Source organism: Schizophyllum commune, assembly GCF_000143185.2.
Source record: "Schizophyllum commune H4-8 unplaced genomic scaffold SCHCOscaffold_1, whole genome shotgun sequence".
Classification (NCBI taxonomy): Eukaryota; Fungi; Basidiomycota; class Agaricomycetes; order Agaricales; family Schizophyllaceae; genus Schizophyllum; species Schizophyllum commune.
Genome location: NW_026089538.1, coordinates 2,953,526 through 2,969,598, shown reverse-complemented (window position 1 = coordinate 2,969,598; position 16,073 = coordinate 2,953,526). Strand labels below are relative to the sequence as shown.

Genomic DNA, 16,073 nt, shown 5'->3' with positions numbered 1-16,073 from the left:
AGCACCCGGACCCAGCGATGCAACTTGTACGTGTCCAAAGGTTTCCGAGTGCCATTGTGTTGGAACTTAGCGCCAAGATTGCGTCTGCCAGGTCCGAATCAAGACGTGGCGCGTCTTAGTGCGCATGCCAATTCTCGTCAAGCGCGGCAGTCCGTCCACTTCTGGTCAGGTGGGCGAAAATGGTTCTCTGCGCCGGCCTTGGTCACGATATGCTTGATACCAGAATCGACCCGATTATGAGCGTACGACGTGCGGCGCCTGGGGCTAAACGCCGCACAACGAACAAACAAAAGCGACCAAACAAGTTCAAGCTTGGCGCGCATTGTAGACTCCAATTGTGCTGCCTGATCACACGAAGGTTTTTGTGTCCTTCAAGCACTTTAGCGGTTCCTCAGCATATGATTAATATGATTCACAGCACCGTCCTTTTACTGAGCATTAGACTTTGGTTCAGTCCCGGTAAGCTCGAAATTTGGATACACTTCAGATAAACCCTCCAGTAAGAACACAGATATATTGCGAAGACATACACAATGGAAAAACACCAGAGAGAAGCGTGACAAGATCAGGATAATTTATGCCGAAAACATCTTATTGCTGCTGGGGAGGCTGTTGAGCTGGTTGAGGAATGGCCTGCTGCTGTTGTGGCGACTGCTGGGGCTGCTGCTGTTGTTGAGACTGTGCAGCCTGATGATACGGTCCATACTAGTCACCAGTCAGTGTCCATCAATGACCTTGCCCACCAAGCCTACTCACCATCAACTGAGGATGCCTCGACAACTGCATCATCTGCTCCGCGGTCATGTTCGGGATGTAGTACGACGCCCGCTGCCCCGCCCCAGCCTGCGCGCTCGGCGGACGTGGCGAGTTCGTCGCATTCACAGGCGTCCCAGTTGACAGTGGCGGCGACTGGGCGGGCGACGCCGCCATCGCGTGCGACTGCGCGAGCATCTGGTTCTGCCGCGCGGCGGCCTGCTGGGCTTGCAGGATCTGCTGAGGCGAGATGCGGGGGGTGCCCGACACGGAGGAGCCTGCGCGCGGCTGCCCGGAGATGTTCTGCACGGCGGCGCGCGTAGTCTGCGGGACGGCGAGGGCGCCGGCGCTGCCTGCGCGCTGGCCGTTGGCGGTCTGCATCTGCTGCAATTGCTGGGGATGCTGTTGGGCTTGCTGAGCGGGCGGAATTTGCGCGACTGGCTGTTGGGCATTCTGCGCGGTTGGCAATTGCCCAGCAGCGTTTTGAGCAACGGCCTGCGGATGCGGCTGCCCCGGTTGCGCCTGACTTTGGCCCTATACGCAGAACGTGTTTAGCATTGCATTCCCTACTACACGATGCATTGAACTCACTGCCTGCGTAACTTGCTGTTGCTGTTGTTGCTGCTGACGCGCCGCCATGGCTTGCCTGGCCACGAGCTCTTCTTGCCGACGCCGCGCGATCGCCATGTCGTTCTCGACGCGAGCCTCCCTCTCCGCCTTCATGCGGCTCAGTTCAGCCGGTGACAGCCTCGGGTATTTGTTGTACTGGTTATGCGTCTCATGAACGACCGACGGCTTTCGCTGGGCTGCACGACAAGGTTAGCCCACGACGTGTCTTTCCATTATACCTTGTCCGACTGACCTAGCTGCTTCTGTTGGTTCTCTATACGCTTCTTCGCCCCACGACGGACAATTTCCGTAACTGCCGTATGCCTCCTCCGCTTGCGCTGCTCGCTGCCTCCCACGCCAGTGATGATGGGCGCAGTCGGCGTCGAGATGCTCCCCCGCTTGACCCCGCGCGTCATCATACTCGTCGACGGCGTCGGCGGTGGCGGAGTCACCTCAGTGCCACCCTGCGCAGCCATAGCCACCTGGTCTAACCTCGTCGCCGGCCTCGGCCACTTGTCCGCATACCGCTCGAAGCACTCGCGCTCCGTGCGCCGCGCGATGGTGACGCCCGCGTTGAACGCCTCCGCAACGAGCGCGAAGTTCTGGTTGTAGCGGTCTGCAAGCGCCTTGAGCTGCGCGTCCTCGGCCGGCGTCCAGGGCTCCATCCGGCGTCGGTCCCCCTGCCCATACTTCTTCTCGTAGTCCACGCGCGGATGGTTGGGATTGGCGGGCCATAGATTATTGTGGGGCTCGTTGCTGCCACCGCGGGGCTGTGGCTCCTCTGGAGCGACGGCGCTGTCGTCGAGGTTGACCCAGTGCCCGTCTTGCCATTTGTGCGCGGGCTGGAGGGGGCCAAGAAGCGTGGGCTTGGTGTGCATGAACTTGCCGACAGGGTAGAGCTTCGTGACCATGGTCTCGTCCACGCGGCGATGCGGGTCGAACTTATCCGCCTCCTTCCTCTTTCGCCTGTCCTTCTCCTTGCTATCGGGTAGGGGAGGTGCGGGGGCGGAGGAAGGCGGATCGAATATGGTGTAGGGTTGCAAGTCGGCGAAGATGTCGGCCAGATTGGACACGGTATCCCGCCCATCATGCTGCAGGACGAAGTCATCCAACTCGAGGAAGAGCTTGTCGGAGTCGGAGTACGCGATGCGCTCCCGCAGGCCGGCAAATGCACTAGACTTGTGGTGCTTGACTGGAGGTGCGTCTGGGCGAGTTGCCACCTTGTCCGAGGTCGTATGGAGTGCAGGGTCCGTCGAATCAGTCTTGAGCCCACTGACGACTGGCGTCGCACCAGCTGCGCTGGCCTTCTGAGATGATACCGCACCAGATGGCACATGGGTGGTAGCACCGTCGACGGCCATGGCATTGTCGTTTGAATCGAACGTAGGCTCGATGTCTTCGTGCTTGAGATCGGCCTCTGTCATGCCTATACCAGGGTCATGCGCCGCACGTTCGGCGGTCTGAAGGGCATCATCGAACAAGGACTCAGGCTGCTGCAGCTCGTCGGCAACAAGCTTCTCCTGCTCGTCGTCATCCTCCTCTTCCGAGCCGTAGTCCACGATGGCTCCATCCACCCTAGACGGTGATCGTGTCCCGTCATCGACCTCCATACCCTGATCGTCGGCCACCTCTGCGTCCGCATCACCCATAGCCACGTCCTCCGGAGGTGGTGGTCTCTTCCACTTGACGCAGATGCCTTTCGCTACCCGCGTCTCAGGGTCACCCGCGGCATGCCATTCCAACACGGCTGTTGCAATGTTGAAGGCGACGGCGTACTTCCATCGTCTCTCCTCCCGGAAATCAGTCCGCATCCATTGCTGCGAGTCGCTTAGCATATGTGAACAAAGAGGCAAAATCATATTCACCATCTCGTCCATGAGATAATCCCAGTGCGTCTTCGCGATGACGCCCACATTCCGCTGTTTCTTGGGTTGCCGGAAGCTCCAGCGACCATAGTCCTTCATCAACTCCATTCGGTCGAGCGTGCGTATCAGCTTCAGCTCAGCGTATGCGATCTGTAGGGCATCATGTCAGTCACTGACCGAGTCGACCGCAAGATATCACTAACACCCCACTCCTTCGTTGACAAGCACTTGGTAGACTTGGAAACTTTCTTCCAAACTGGATTGGCACGGATAGCTGCACCCCACTCGTTCAGGCCGATGGGCTGCCACTGCTCCTTCCTCTTGATCTCCTGCTTGTCGCGCTTGCGCTTGCGACTGGTCGCCTTCTTGTTGAAGTCGACGGGCAGATCGGACAGGCTTGGCAGCGTATACCCAGGATCGTAGGGTTCGGGAGCGTAGACAGGCGGAGGAGGACCCGGCGGTGTGGCGGGAGGTTTAACTTCGGGCTGGAAGTTACTGAAGTCGTATTGTGGCGGAGGCGAAGGGGAACGCGCTTTGTTGCGCAAGGTGACGATACGTCCCAAGCGACGAGTCAAGGGGTCTTCGGATGCAGTGGGAGGTAGTACGCCGTAGTGCAGGTCTGCAGGTGCGATGGAAAGCGGTGCAAGTGGTGTTGTAGAGGGACCTGCCATCTGTGGCGCTTGTGACAGAGTGGGCTGGTATTGAGGAGACGCCGCCTCGATCTTGGCATCTGAGGCACCCTCCTCGACGGCGCCGCTGCCCATCTTCTCTGCTTCGTCTACGTCCATAGCGTCCGCTTGTTGTTCATCGATTGTGGTCGTCGGCTGTGTCGACTCGACTGTAAAGTCGAATACGGCATTTGCTACATCCTCCGATTCGACCTTGGGAATCTCATTGGCACCTTCTGATGGACGAGTGTCCGGCGGATAGCGTTCCCGTAGCTGTTGAGGTACCCATGGTTGTGACTGAGGCAGTGGGGACGATGATGCGGATGGCGGTACGGACGATATGGCGAGGGGCTGGGCGGTTTCTTCTGGAGGGGTGGAAAGATGATCATCATCCATGTTGGACGCTTCTGCTTCGCCCGCGGGAGTAGAAAACAGGGCTGCAGAGGGCTCTTCGGGCTCTGACTTGGCTACCAGAGGCGATGGTGACCTGTCTGCCTGACAGGCGGGGGATGGTGGGGCAGCCGAGGCATCAACATGGGCCTTCCCCTCGCCGTCCGCAACGTCCGACATAGTGACATCTGGCTCGCTGAAGTGCGAGCGTGATTGTTGACGGACGAGTGGGACATCATCGGACGAACTAGGGCTGCCTTCTCTCTCCATGCCACTGCCGCTAGCATGTGCACGAACCGAGGGGGCATGCGCGCGAAGTAGGCCACCGATATTGGATGGAAAGACTTCGTTCTCCATAAAGTACTCGATGGTCCCAGTATCCGGGCTGAACGAGGTAAGTACATGACATTGTCGTACAGCACAGGCACGCACTGCTCGACCAAGTCGAACTGTTCCAGGAACTCTTGTACGTCCGCCTCTTCCGCCTTGGGATACTTCACAGCGCAGATGTTATCCCTATGCACCCATAAACGGTGCATCTCACGCAGCTGAGCATTTCTTCGCGTCCTTATCTCACTGTGTGCCATCGTTAGCCTCACCGAAGCGAATATGTTGCAAGCCACTCGCTTTAGCTGATCAAGCCGTTCCTGCAAGAGAGTATCGACGTCCGGAGACATGCGAGTAGGGATTTAGTGCGGGGATTAACGTTAAGACTAGTGCGCAATTTGGGACGCGGGAGGGGATGCTTGAGTGCGTGTAGACGCGTCTATGAGGTATTCGACGCGACACCAGAACAAAGCGCGAGGGGAAATGGAAGTTCAGGACAAGGGACCGCTTTGACCGTGCGGGCCGCGTTCAGGGCTCGGCCTTTGCCGAATCCATGCGGAGACGGAAATTCTGACTTGCAAACTTGTTTCTGCAGACCCCCTCACTTGCCAGAAAATAGGAATGTCACCCCCAGATCAGTAGTCACAGTAACCGGGCCCTTCAATCTCGCTTTCCTCGCTGTGCTTCTTTTGTAATACCCAGTGGCAATAGGGAGTTTGGTGCGGCGCGCGTCCGATCCCAGGCGCAATCCGACCCCGCCGTGTACTCTTTCGCCCGCACTTGCTAAGCGGCCCTTTGGGCATAGATACAAGACCCGTGCCGGGCCCGTCGACTCGTCTGGCCTGTTTTCCGTGGAATGGACGCGCAATGGTAAGATCTCGAAGAAATGTATATACAGGTATATCTACATTGAATGACAACGCGCATCGTGACGTGCTGAGCGCAGGTGTGTAAAACATGGAGACAATGCTGGGTGAGGGATGAGAAACGGGTGGGGAGGGGGGAGAGCAGAGGAGCGCGCTGGGGACTCACAACGGCTGAGGAACTACATACGCATGGTAAACCTAACCCCTGCACTGAGTGCTCACCGTGATACGCAGTATTGGGGGAGGAGTGTAAAACTATACGCTGTATGGGGCACGAGGAAAACTTTTCCAGTCACTAGCCACTCACTAGTTGTTACATATGTCATGCACAAACGGTAGCTGACCCAGGCGCATGCTATTCTGGCGCGCAGTGTCATGTTGCGAAAGTTATACGAGAGGTATACTTGAGGTATCGTCCAACGGAGATGAGTAGGAGTGCCGCGAAGATCCCACTTGTCGGCGATGCCGTAGGGAAAGCGCAGTGAGGGAGAGAACACAGGTGCACGAACTTCGTCTGGTTTCCGGGTCGCGCTCGCCAGCGGTCACGTTACGTGCTCGGCATTTTCCGCGAGGTTCAACTTGGGACGATGATCTATTGGTGCCAGCTTGGTAGGTGGACAGTAAAGAGTCACTACTATACACGTCATACAAGCTGAACCATGCATTTTGAGAAGATGGAAGTAGCCGTCTTCTGCTGCGTGGACCTGGCTAGCTGCTGAACGCCACGTTCAACGCTGGCAATAGAGTGAGTCTGCCTAGGATTTTACACGAAACACAACCCGAAAAGCAATGTTCTTTCACGAATTTCCTGTAACAAAGACAATGAACTTCACGACAATCTTCGAATATTTGCGAAAAGTTCTGACGCCCATACCAGCACCTTATGAGCTGTCCCTGCTCGAAGGCCGACGTTGGGCACCGAGAAAGCGGTGGGTGAGACCCAGGCGATCTGATCCTGCCTCGTAGTGAAGCTTGGGAGAGCGGAGGCGCGACAGCCGCTGTGCCAGAGGGTGAGCAAGGTCGTGACGTCATGGGTACATCGCGCGTCCGAAGTAATTTCTGCCGACCCTCTCAAACATTTCGCGCGTTCGGAAAGAACTTTCACCAAAATATAATACATGATGAATTTGAAAAAGCGCTGTAAAATCCTGGGCAGACTCACTCTAATAATTCTTTGAAATACTGCAGTCATTTCACAAATATTGGGACAAAGGCTACCTTCGTGGCTTTGGCACTCCTGCTTAGGCCTGAAAAACTGTATGGATTCCGGCAGGCATTGATCTCGTCCATATCATGTTCTCATTGCGTGCGATGCCTCCTCCGTCGCCGACGTCGACGTCCCCGAGGGCGCATCAGGGCCCGCCATCACGACTCTGATGTCCCCGAGAGGCAGTCGGGGGTGCTTCAACGCGGGCTGTTATCGGCAAAGCTCAGCCGTGATGCCGCGGAGCTGTCCAGTCCCTGTTGCAATACCAACGGGCGGAATTTGCCGATTGCCAGTGTGTTTTTGTGGCGAAGTCAGTTTGAAGTGCGTTGGGCGCCCGCACGATCGAAGTTGGGTAAACTGCCCTACCCCTCATCCAACTTTCACCCAACATTTTACCCAACCGCACTGTGAACCTCCCTAATGCCGGTTATCTGCGCCATGCGGCTGCATTGTCCTACCTTACTCCGCTTCGAAGGCTTGTCTTCTGACTCTAGAGTCCCACGCAGCCTCTTATCAGGTGGCTTCGAATGCTGGCGACCCTTCTCTCTGCCTTTTCAGCGTTGTCACTATGCGCACTCTGGTCTGTGTCGTTGTCTTGTTCACTCAGCTGCTCGGAGTCGCGAGAGCGCAGCTATCCCCTCAAATTCCTTCAGTCGCAGAGTTCACCGCGTCAGACAGTGGAGGTACCTTCTCCATAACATCAGACCTCCAGATCCTTGTCGACGAGAACTTCGCGGACGAGCTCACGGACTATGCTGCTACCTTTCGAGAAGACCTCATCTGGATAACCAACTTCACCGACCTTCCTGTCGTCACTGTCGCGCCCAACGCCGATGGTGGAGATCAGTCCGTCGTCTTTCTGACCATCGGAGACTCAAATCACACGCTCTATAATGGCGACAGCACTCTCGAGGGCTATGACTTCGAGATCACCGATACGGTGTACACCATCTCGGGCTCAGGTACACTTGGAACGTGGTGGGGCACGCGCACTTTGCTGCAGCAGGCAGTCCTCAGCGCCTCGGGCGACTCGGATGCCCTGCTGATACCCACGGGCAGCGGATCTGATTCGCCCGGCTGGGAAGTTCGCGGCTTCATGCTGGATGTTGCTCGGCATTACTTCGAGACCTCCTTTGTCGGTAAGTATGCCTTCGCGCTACTTAGACGTTCTATGCTGAGGAGAGTAGCCGACATGTGCGTATACGCGTCCTTCTTCAAGCTGCAAACCTTGCATCTGCACGTTTCCGACTTCATCTACAACGATCCACACCTGCATACCGTGGGAGACGCGTGGAAGGAGGACTATGCAGCATTCCGCCTGCAGCCGTCGGAAGGCTCTCCCATCGCCGGCTTGGTCGTGGGGATGGAGAACGAGACGTGGTCTTATGACGACTTTACCGCCCTCCAAGACACCTGCACCGCACACGGTGTCACCCTCATCCCCGAAATCGACACCCCAGGCCACTCCCTCGTCTTCACCAAATGGAAGCCCGAGCTTGCCATCCCCCTCGCACCCGACTTCCTCAACCTCTCCCTCCCCGAGTCCACCGCCATCGTAAAAGCCGCCTGGGATGAAGTTCTCCCCTGGTTCACCGCCTCCGAGGTCTCCATCGGCGCGGACGAGTACGACAGCTCGCTCGCCGACGACTACATCGCCTTCGTCAACGACATGGCGTCGTACATCGCTAACCAAAGCAAGAAGGGCACCCGCATCTGGGGCACGTACGAGCCGAGCGACACGTCCTCGGTCTCGAAGGACGTGACGATCCAGCACTGGAACTTCCCAGGGGACTCGATTCCGGTGCAGCTCATGGACCAGGGCTATCCCGTCATCAACTCCGAGCAGCGGTTCCTCTACATGGTCGGGAAGTACTCGCCCTACTTCCCCTACGAGCTCGACCAGGACCTCCTCTGGGGCAGCGCGCCCGACGGTGGTGGCTGGGCGCCAAATATCTTCAGCGCGGACGATCAGACGAACAACACGTCGGTGGATAATCCGCTGCTGCGAGGCTCGATCATGGCGCTGTGGAATGACTATGGGAACAATGCGTCGACGCCGTTGGATGTGTACTTCCAAGTGGCGAAGAGTATTGCGACGTTCGCGGAGAAGGCGTGGGCGGGGTCTAGGGTGCGGGATACGGAGCTCACGCAGGAGCAGTTCGAGCAGGTGTACCCGATCCTGGAGGCAAAGGCGCCGGGCCAGAATCTGAGTCGCGCCGTGCGGGGCGCTGCTCCGGGCTCGACACTGGTTAACTACACGGCGCTAGACGATGTGCCGACGAACACCTCGTACCCGTCTGTCGGACCGCCGTACACCTTGACCTTCACCATTACGCCCGACGCCGATAACGGGACCATATTCGCAGGAACGGACACCGCCCTCCTCGTCTCGTCTTTGGCCTTCCAGGACATTGCCACCAATCAGTTCTATCCTATCGACTACACTCTTCCGCTCGGCGAGCCGACGACTGTGCAGATCCGAGCGACTCGCTTGTATACCGTGGCCGAAATCGGCGGCGTATCCTACCTATATCAGACCACCATGGGTATTTCAGGCAACTCTCTACACGTAGCGAACATGTCCTTCGCGGCGCCCGCGCAGACCATAGGTAGCGAAGGCGTCTTGCTGGAGGATGTCTCCTTAGTCTTGGGTTAGGTCCATGATTACTGATCTTTCCATTTTGCCACAAATCATTGACGCTGGTATAAGTACAAGACGCGTGTATGCTACCATTATGCAGTACAGTTCCAAGAAAGTCCGTGTATATGCTGTTGTACAATTGGATGTCGGTCTGAGCAAAGGTGTTCATCTATCTACTTCGGGGACACACCAGGCCAAAAGATGGGCACAGTCCTGACGCGGGCAGATGAGCGATGGTTCACGAATAATAACGTGCGTCACTCACTTCTTGTACTGTGCCCAGCCAAGATCGTTGCCGAACTTCTTGTCGCCTGCTTCCTCGAGAGGAGGGACGCCCGATACCTTGCGCAGCAAAAGGTAGGTGACGATGGGGCTCAATCCTGCCAGCGCGATTGATCCAGGAGGGAAGTAGCCAGCTTGAAGAGTGCCCGTCGCGAGAGCCCATATACCAGCCTGAATGCCAACCTCGCCGACATAACTAGCGACAAGTATTCGTTCAGCCGTCAGCAAGCATCGGAGAGTGCTTACTTAGGGTGGCGGCTAATGCTCCACAAGCCAGACGATATGAACTTCTCGTCATGCTGTTTCGCGTTCTTCGCCGCCCTCCAATTGCTTTTTTGCTTGTCGGCGATCATCTCGAACATCAGCGATCCAGCGAAAAGGCTGAAGGAGAGATAGTCGCGTGCACCGAGCGGCGGGTGAAGAGAGGCCGGAAGGGTGTTAGCCATGTAAACCGGTAGACCGACAAGGAAGACCCAGGTGGCTAGAGTGGCATCAGAAGCGAACAAGACCCGAAGGACGCGTAAGCAGACCCTGGCCGAGCCAGAAGAGAGTGAATTTGAGGGGCTCTTTCTTTATTTCGTCGAAGCGGCTGTCGCCTCCGTTCTTGAGAGCGCGCTGGAGGTAGAGGTAAATTGATGTGGGGTGCCACAAATTGTGGCCAACGCACAGGAAACAGAAAGAAAAGACCGAGGCGAACGGTCCAAATGCTCAGAGCGCCGGTGAGAAGAAGCTGACGAGGCGCGAAAGATAGAAGACTTGGAAGGGATCCGGGTTGTCCATTGATTTTGGCCTTCAGGTGGGGGTAGTACAGTGAGACAAAGGTCGTCGACAGGAATCCCAGCGAGCCCGCAAGGTCGTAGAAGATGTCGTTCTGCGTCGGTACACAGTAAAGCGCAAACGCTATGTGGTGTCAGCTACACCGATGGAGAGAGAGGCTGGCAGCTACCAGCTTGGAGAGCGTATGCGCTTGCGAGGGAGGGCAGGAGGCGCGAGAACACATGCATGATGTCGACGAGATGGCAATCAAAGTTCAACCTGCTGATCCGGGGCCCGGCCAGTTTCCGGTTGCTGTCACACGTGTCCCAGCTGTGACGCCGTAACGCTGGACAGCACGATAAACTCATTCCCCGCCGCCGCCTCCAGCCGCCCCGCCGTGCGTCCCGCCCGAATCCAGGCTTCTAGGACGCCCACCGCCGAGTGGAAGCGAGCAGCCATCCTCGTGGTGACTCTGAAATCAGCATTTTTAGTCACAAGCAAAGGGGTCTCCGGCGTCGCCATTCGACAACAAACAGGCAGGATAATGTCCCTTACGTTCCCCGTCACACCACTCAGATATTCTGCAGACCCACCTTTATTCGCATTATCCCATTGTTCAACACGATCGCAGACCGTGGTTTCCCATCGGCGTTCTGTTTTCGGGCATCGGTACGCGCGCACGCACCTCGACGCGGGTCGTGTCTGACATCGTGCAGGGCTGCAATAGAACGAGTTCCCCCACACACCTGATCCGCCGCCGTTCCCCCGTCCTCGTGCGGGCTGCCAGACGGAGATGAACACTCACTACCAAGAGATCTCACACGCGCTGAACCCCGTGGGCGCCACCTCCGCTGGATATCCCCCCAACATGTACCACCGTCAGATGAGCCCCATCCGTCGGGACGAGGAAGAGGAGGAGGATGAAAGCATGGTCGAGGATCATCTGCAGCACAAAGAGATCGAGCACCATGCATCCGGGCCGTCTTCCCCTCCCCCTGCGACGACGTGAGTTGCGCAATGTCAGCACCGCGTCCCCTCGTACTTATCGGGCCGTGCAGAGCCGCACCTCATCAGACGTACGCGCCGCCAGAAGCTACTCAGCCGGAGGTGCCCGTGAAGAGAAGACCAGGGCGTCCCCGCGGATCCAAGACCAAGAAAAAGACGCAGCCCGCTGAGGGGAGCGCATCTGCTCCTGCTCCGACGCCTGCGCCAGCACCAGCTCCGTTACCCGAAGTCAACGCGCAGAATCAGCAGTACTACGAGTTTCAATGGCGCGTCCTCAACCTCTGTGCCGAGTTCTACGGAGCCGCGGAAGAGTTGCTTGTCAGTATCATCGACGGCTTTGCGATGCTTGTCTCATTGCACTCTAGAAAGCGACCCCTCCACTGGTCCTCGCGCAATGTTACCAGATGCCGCCCGCGAACCCTGTCGATCCCATGAACATGGTGAGAGAGGCGAAGAGGATCTGCGACAGTCTGGTATGCAACTCAGTTCGCTGTGGCGGCTTCTGCTGACAACTTTGCAGCTTCAGAACCCGCAACGACTGCTCACGCAACCACCACCTCCAATGTACCCTACCTTGCCGATGTTCTACTCGCAGCAATCGACAGGCACCCCTTCCGCCCCTACAGCTCCGCCTGCCGCGGTGATCAACAACCCTCAGTCCTTCGTCGTGCCGATGGGAAGTCAGCCGGCAACCTATTCACAATACACCGCGCTCCCCTCTGGGCCGTATACATACCCCTACAGCATACCGCCCTTCTATCCGCCTACGACGACACCATCTGCGCCCGTCCCGCCGGCACCTCCATCGCACTCCGCAGCGAGTACAGGCGCTAACCAGGGCGGTTGGTCGGAGGAAGAAGTACAAAAGTTGAAAAGGTTACACGAAGAGAGTAAAGCGCATCAATTTACGGAGGACCAGACATGGGACTGGGTGATACAGCAGTATGGCCCGACGAGGACAAGGTACGGTGTCTTTTGGAATGCATTGCTAGTGCTGAAGCGTTGCACCAGACATCAGATCCTCATCAAGGCCACGTCCCTTGGTCTGAAGGAGAGCTCGGGCAAAGGCCCGAAGAGACAGCGTCGGAACAGTGACGGCGAATATCAACCAGCGGGTCACTCTGAGACGACTGCGCCGCCTGCGTCTGCAGGGCCTTCGACCACAATGCGATCACCGACGAATCAGTCGACACCTTCTGATTCTCCTGCGGTCCAGCACCAGCCCCAGCCGACAGCACAACTGTCGCAAGCACCGCCGTCGCAGTCGCAGCAGCAGGGGCCCCAGCGACCTCTGCAGCCTCCACCGACAAGTACTCCGGTGTCCGCAACGTCTTCACGAGGGATGCCCTGGCCAATGCCAACTGTGGCGTCGACCACGACATCGCCAATTATCTCGACTGCGGCTACACCGGACCCGCAGCGAACGTCAATCAGCAGCAGCAGCTATTATCGTCCGCGCCCTCCGCAGTCGGAGTCTCCCAACACGTCCGCGCAGGTTGGCGCGTACTCGTACAACTACCGCATGAACGGTACGCGGGAGAATGGGCGATGAGTTATGTGCGTGTTTAAATTATCGTTGTTGCCGTATCTTGTCCATTAGGTGGTAGTCCGTTGCTTTGTGTATTCTTGTTATGCTCTGTAGACTTGGGGACTCAGAAGACCCTTTTTGGCTCTTGCGTGCGGCAGCCAGGGGCTGGTGCAAAATGCGGCGCCCGAATCGGTACAAGGTGTAAATGGATTCCCCGGGCTTACGAGGCCGCTGCTGCGTCTTGGGGAGCGATCTGCACTTGCGGGCTCAATGAAAGTGCACAGGAGCGGACTCCGGGCAGGGTCTCGAAGACAGGGAACGCGAAAAATCTGTTAAAGACGTTCAGAAAGTCGAACTTCCTGACCGTTGCCATGGGTTCGGCCTCGCTGTTGATGACGTCGGGTAGGTTTGTAGGCGCGTAGCTTATGTCAGCGCCGTATTTAGCAGGTGGTATGGGAGCGTGAGAGCACGACTATCGTCGCCGAAACGAGCGCTTTCTTTTCGCGTCGTCGCCGTCCCGCCGCCGCCGCCGCTGTCGCCCGCGATGAACTGGCTCTCGTCCATATTCTCGAACGACAGGTCGCGCGACATGCGCCGCGGCCAGGCGATGTCCTCCACCCACGACGCATTCTCTCTCCCGACGTCCTCACCCACCCTTGCCGCGCAGTCGGACGCATTCCAGTCCAACTACGCCAACACCGCCGACCCCGAGGGCGGCCTCAACAGTCCCGCGTTCTCCTACCCGCCTCAGGACCGCGGCGGGTACGGCTTTGTGTCCACTCCGTACGTGCCCCTCCCGCTCTTACGCCCTTCACTGGGTGACCTTGCCTTCTTCCAGCGGCCCTGCATCGCGCCGATCGTCACTCCTGCCCCTTCATCACGACCCGCTGCACTCGCAAATGCCTCCCACAACACCATACCCACCGCTTGCCACCACCTGGAATCGACTGCGGCTCTGGCTGCAGCGCGAGTACCCGGAGCTGGGCGACACCCTCAACTTTGGCATCCTCCCGCAGGACCTCGCGCAGATCGAGATGCAGTTCGGCTTCGCCCTGCCTGCCGTCGTGCGCGAGTCCTACCTCATTACCGACGGGCAGGAGGCAGAATCATCGGTCGGATGTTCGCTGGGTCTTTTCTTTGGGCTTTCACTTCTCCCGATGGAGGACGTGCTCGACGAATGGCGTTTCTGGCGCGAGGTCGACGACGACCCTACGACGGGCGCGAATCCACGCCTGCGCGAGATGATGCAGAGCATCCCTACCGGCTGGATACGTAAGGAGTACTCGCAGCGCGGCTGGATACCCCTCATCGCCGATCGTGCGGGCAATTATGTCGGCGTTGACCTCAATCCCGCCGAGGGTGGCAAGCCTGGGCAGGTCATCGTCTTCGGCCGCGACTTTGACACAAAGGTCGTTCTGTGGCGAGGCGAGGGGCAGGCTGGTTGGGCGAACTGGCTGGCAAGCTTTGTTGACGAGCTTGAGGCTGGCGAGGGCTTCGAGATTGGCAACGTATCTGACGAGAGCTCGGGCGATGAGGATGACATTGGCTATGAGAGCTACTACAACGATGGCCGCGGGCAGGGCGATGGAGGAGGGGACAACGGAGTTGGCGGAGGCCTGAAGTTGACGGGTGAATACAGGGGATGGAGCGTTTTGGAAGCTTGGGCAGATCGTAGTCTGCGGAAGTGGTACGAAGCTGGCCTCGTCACCGACTTCACCATGCCAGGGTCTGAGCAGAAAGGCAAAGTAGGTGCGCTGCATTTATCTGTCTTCATATGCTTACATTGCCTTCTCTAGGCACCTGCAAAGGAGACCGATGTTGGCGCGGACCTCGTTGGCCAGGGCTCTGCAGCGGAGGTCGCTATACCCGTACTCGCTGATGTGGGAACGTCATCTCCGAAGGAAGTCAAATTGACCCGCGAACTCCCCACGATATCCGTCACCAAGCCTCCCGCCCCCGTCCCCGTCGACCTCCCTACCCCTCGGGATATCATCGCCCTCCCATCACCTCCCGACTCTACGCACTCCTCGTTCGACGAGGACGACCTCGAACTCGGCCGTTCCACTGTCATGCGGGACCGCGAGGATGAGTCCCTCGTTGCCTTGGGTTCTCCGACCCCAACAACGCCCGCAACGGCTACTACGCCAACGGTACTTGCTCCTCAGCGGCAGGCGGCACCAATACCAATCACCCAGTCGCCCTCCCCGCCGCCAGACAAAATTGACCTGCTCGATGATTCTGCACCGACGCTGGATACCGCTCCTATCACGCCTTCCATCTCCAACAGCTCGCCCACGACTATCACCCCAGTCAAGACTATTCCAGATACGTCTGTCGCTGGGGAGGTGCTCGCGCCGGTGGCCAGCCCGATAGACGAGCCGGTGGAAGAGACAGAGCCTGATACGACCATCAGGCTAGTTGGGGGCGGTGGTGCGGCCGGTACTGTAGACGAGCAAGAGGTCGAGGAAGAAGTTCAGCAACCAGAGGACGATACTGTCGCTGCCGACGTTGACGGTGCCCCCGCTGCGGATGCTCAACCTTCCGACGCCAAGGGCCACAAGAAGTCGAAGTCAAAAAGCAGTCTGGCCAGCCTGAAGAAGCTGGGCAATCGAGGGAAGAAGGGCTCGGTTTCGAGCGTAAAGACCCAGGACGACGTCGCGTCGTCTCCCGTATCCTAGGTTCGGGTGAATGACAACGCGCCTGATCTCATTCCCTCTTCCGCTTCGTCTGTCCATCCGTACGTTCGAACATTTCCCGCTCCTCCTGCATAGACTCCAAAGGACATACAGCCAATGTTCCATACTTATCACGCCCGAGGACGCCGTGCATATCGCTTCGCTATCCTATGTCTGCCTCGGCCACTCGCGAGTCGCACTTCGCTCATTGTCCGCGCAGTCAGCCCTCTTTCCTTCCTCTCGCTTTTCGGTCGATAAATCATCCTGCCTGTCGATAATTCACGTGTGTAGCTTGCAAGCTCTTTTTTTCTTTCTATACCCGTTCCTGCATAGTGCGCCCTCGTATAACTGCTTTCCGCTATCACCTGCACGAATCGTACGACGCGTCGCTTCCCCGGGGACGATTGGCAATGTAATGGAGGTTATGGAAGACTTGCACGTCGGGGTGTGTACCGAGGAGCAGGGGTGGCCGTACGTCCTGGGTAGTACGAGATCTGTGGA

General features: G+C 57.9%; 5 protein-coding genes across 5 annotated transcripts; 3 read left to right on the top strand and 2 right to left on the bottom strand.

Moving 5' to 3' along the window:
• Nucleotides 1–382: 382 nt before the first annotated feature.
• On the bottom strand, nucleotides 383–5,105 carry SCHCODRAFT_02562595 (uncharacterized protein). Its single transcript, XM_003035758.2, has 8 exons — nucleotides 4,913–5,105; nucleotides 4,718–4,861; nucleotides 3,431–4,670; nucleotides 3,228–3,377; nucleotides 1,616–3,179; nucleotides 1,345–1,559; nucleotides 757–1,287; nucleotides 383–705 (listed from the first exon to the last, which is right to left on the bottom strand). The coding sequence occupies exons 1-8, from the start codon at nucleotides 4,960–4,962 to the stop codon at nucleotides 592–594; spliced, it is 4,008 nt and encodes a 1,335-aa protein (XP_003035804.2). The 5' UTR covers nucleotides 4,963–5,105; the 3' UTR covers nucleotides 383–591.
• On the top strand, nucleotides 4,793–9,341 carry SCHCODRAFT_02562591 (glycoside hydrolase; the record flags this gene model as incomplete). Its single annotated transcript, XM_003034941.2, has 3 exons — nucleotides 4,793–4,818; nucleotides 7,310–7,824; nucleotides 7,873–9,341. 3 exons carry the CDS (start codon nucleotides 4,793–4,795, stop codon nucleotides 9,339–9,341), a joined length of 2,010 nt encoding a protein of 669 aa, XP_003034987.2.
• Nucleotides 9,342–9,499: 158 nt separating this feature from the next.
• On the bottom strand, nucleotides 9,500–10,612 carry SCHCODRAFT_02695496 (DUF1295-domain-containing protein; the record flags this gene model as incomplete). Its single annotated transcript, XM_003035759.2, has 6 exons — nucleotides 9,500–9,539; nucleotides 9,592–9,804; nucleotides 9,855–10,089; nucleotides 10,139–10,223; nucleotides 10,276–10,508; nucleotides 10,555–10,612. 6 exons carry the CDS (start codon nucleotides 10,610–10,612, stop codon nucleotides 9,500–9,502), a joined length of 864 nt encoding a protein of 287 aa, XP_003035805.1.
• A 284-nt stretch (nucleotides 10,613–10,896) lies between these two features.
• SCHCODRAFT_02032531 (uncharacterized protein) lies at nucleotides 10,897–13,019 on the top strand. Its single transcript, XM_050341570.1, has 7 exons — nucleotides 10,897–10,900; nucleotides 10,952–11,033; nucleotides 11,081–11,369; nucleotides 11,423–11,687; nucleotides 11,735–11,842; nucleotides 11,890–12,332; nucleotides 12,381–13,019. The coding sequence occupies exons 3-7, from the start codon at nucleotides 11,158–11,160 to the stop codon at nucleotides 12,919–12,921; spliced, it is 1,569 nt and encodes a 522-aa protein (XP_050203016.1). The 5' UTR covers nucleotides 10,897–10,900; nucleotides 10,952–11,033; nucleotides 11,081–11,157; the 3' UTR covers nucleotides 12,922–13,019.
• Nucleotides 13,020–13,378: 359 nt separating this feature from the next.
• Nucleotides 13,379–16,043, top strand: SCHCODRAFT_02607438 (uncharacterized protein). Its single transcript, XM_003034943.2, has 3 exons — nucleotides 13,379–13,680; nucleotides 13,736–14,642; nucleotides 14,694–16,043. The coding sequence occupies exons 1-3, from the start codon at nucleotides 13,487–13,489 to the stop codon at nucleotides 15,573–15,575; spliced, it is 1,983 nt and encodes a 660-aa protein (XP_003034989.2). The 5' UTR covers nucleotides 13,379–13,486; the 3' UTR covers nucleotides 15,576–16,043.
• Nucleotides 16,044–16,073: the final 30 nt, after the last annotated feature.

Bases quoted from the DNA above. Each gene is read 5' to 3' on its own strand.
- SCHCODRAFT_02562595 (XM_003035758.2), bottom strand. From the start codon at position 4,962: ATGTCTCCGGACGTCGATACTCTCTTGCAGGAACGGCTTGATCAGCTA. The intron at 1,560-1,615 runs GTCAGTCGGACA...CTTGTCGTGCAG, and splicing joins GAACCAACAGAAGCAGCTAG to CCCAGCGAAAGCCGTCGGTC. The intron at 1,288-1,344 runs GTGAGTTCAATG...TTCTGCGTATAG, and splicing joins AACAGCAAGTTACGCAGGCA to GGCCAAAGTCAGGCGCAACC.
- SCHCODRAFT_02032531 (XM_050341570.1), top strand. From the start codon at position 11,158: ATGAACACTCACTACCAAGAGATCTCACACGCGCTGAACCCCGTGGGC. The intron at 11,370-11,422 runs GTGAGTTGCGCA...CGGGCCGTGCAG, and splicing joins TCCCCTCCCCCTGCGACGAC to AGCCGCACCTCATCAGACGT. The intron at 11,843-11,889 runs GTATGCAACTCA...ACAACTTTGCAG, and splicing joins AGAGGATCTGCGACAGTCTG to CTTCAGAACCCGCAACGACT.
- SCHCODRAFT_02607438 (XM_003034943.2), top strand. From the start codon at position 13,487: ATGCGCCGCGGCCAGGCGATGTCCTCCACCCACGACGCATTCTCTCTC. The intron at 13,681-13,735 runs GTACGTGCCCCT...GCCTTCTTCCAG, and splicing joins TACGGCTTTGTGTCCACTCC to CGGCCCTGCATCGCGCCGAT. The intron at 14,643-14,693 runs GTAGGTGCGCTG...TGCCTTCTCTAG, and splicing joins GGTCTGAGCAGAAAGGCAAA to GCACCTGCAAAGGAGACCGA.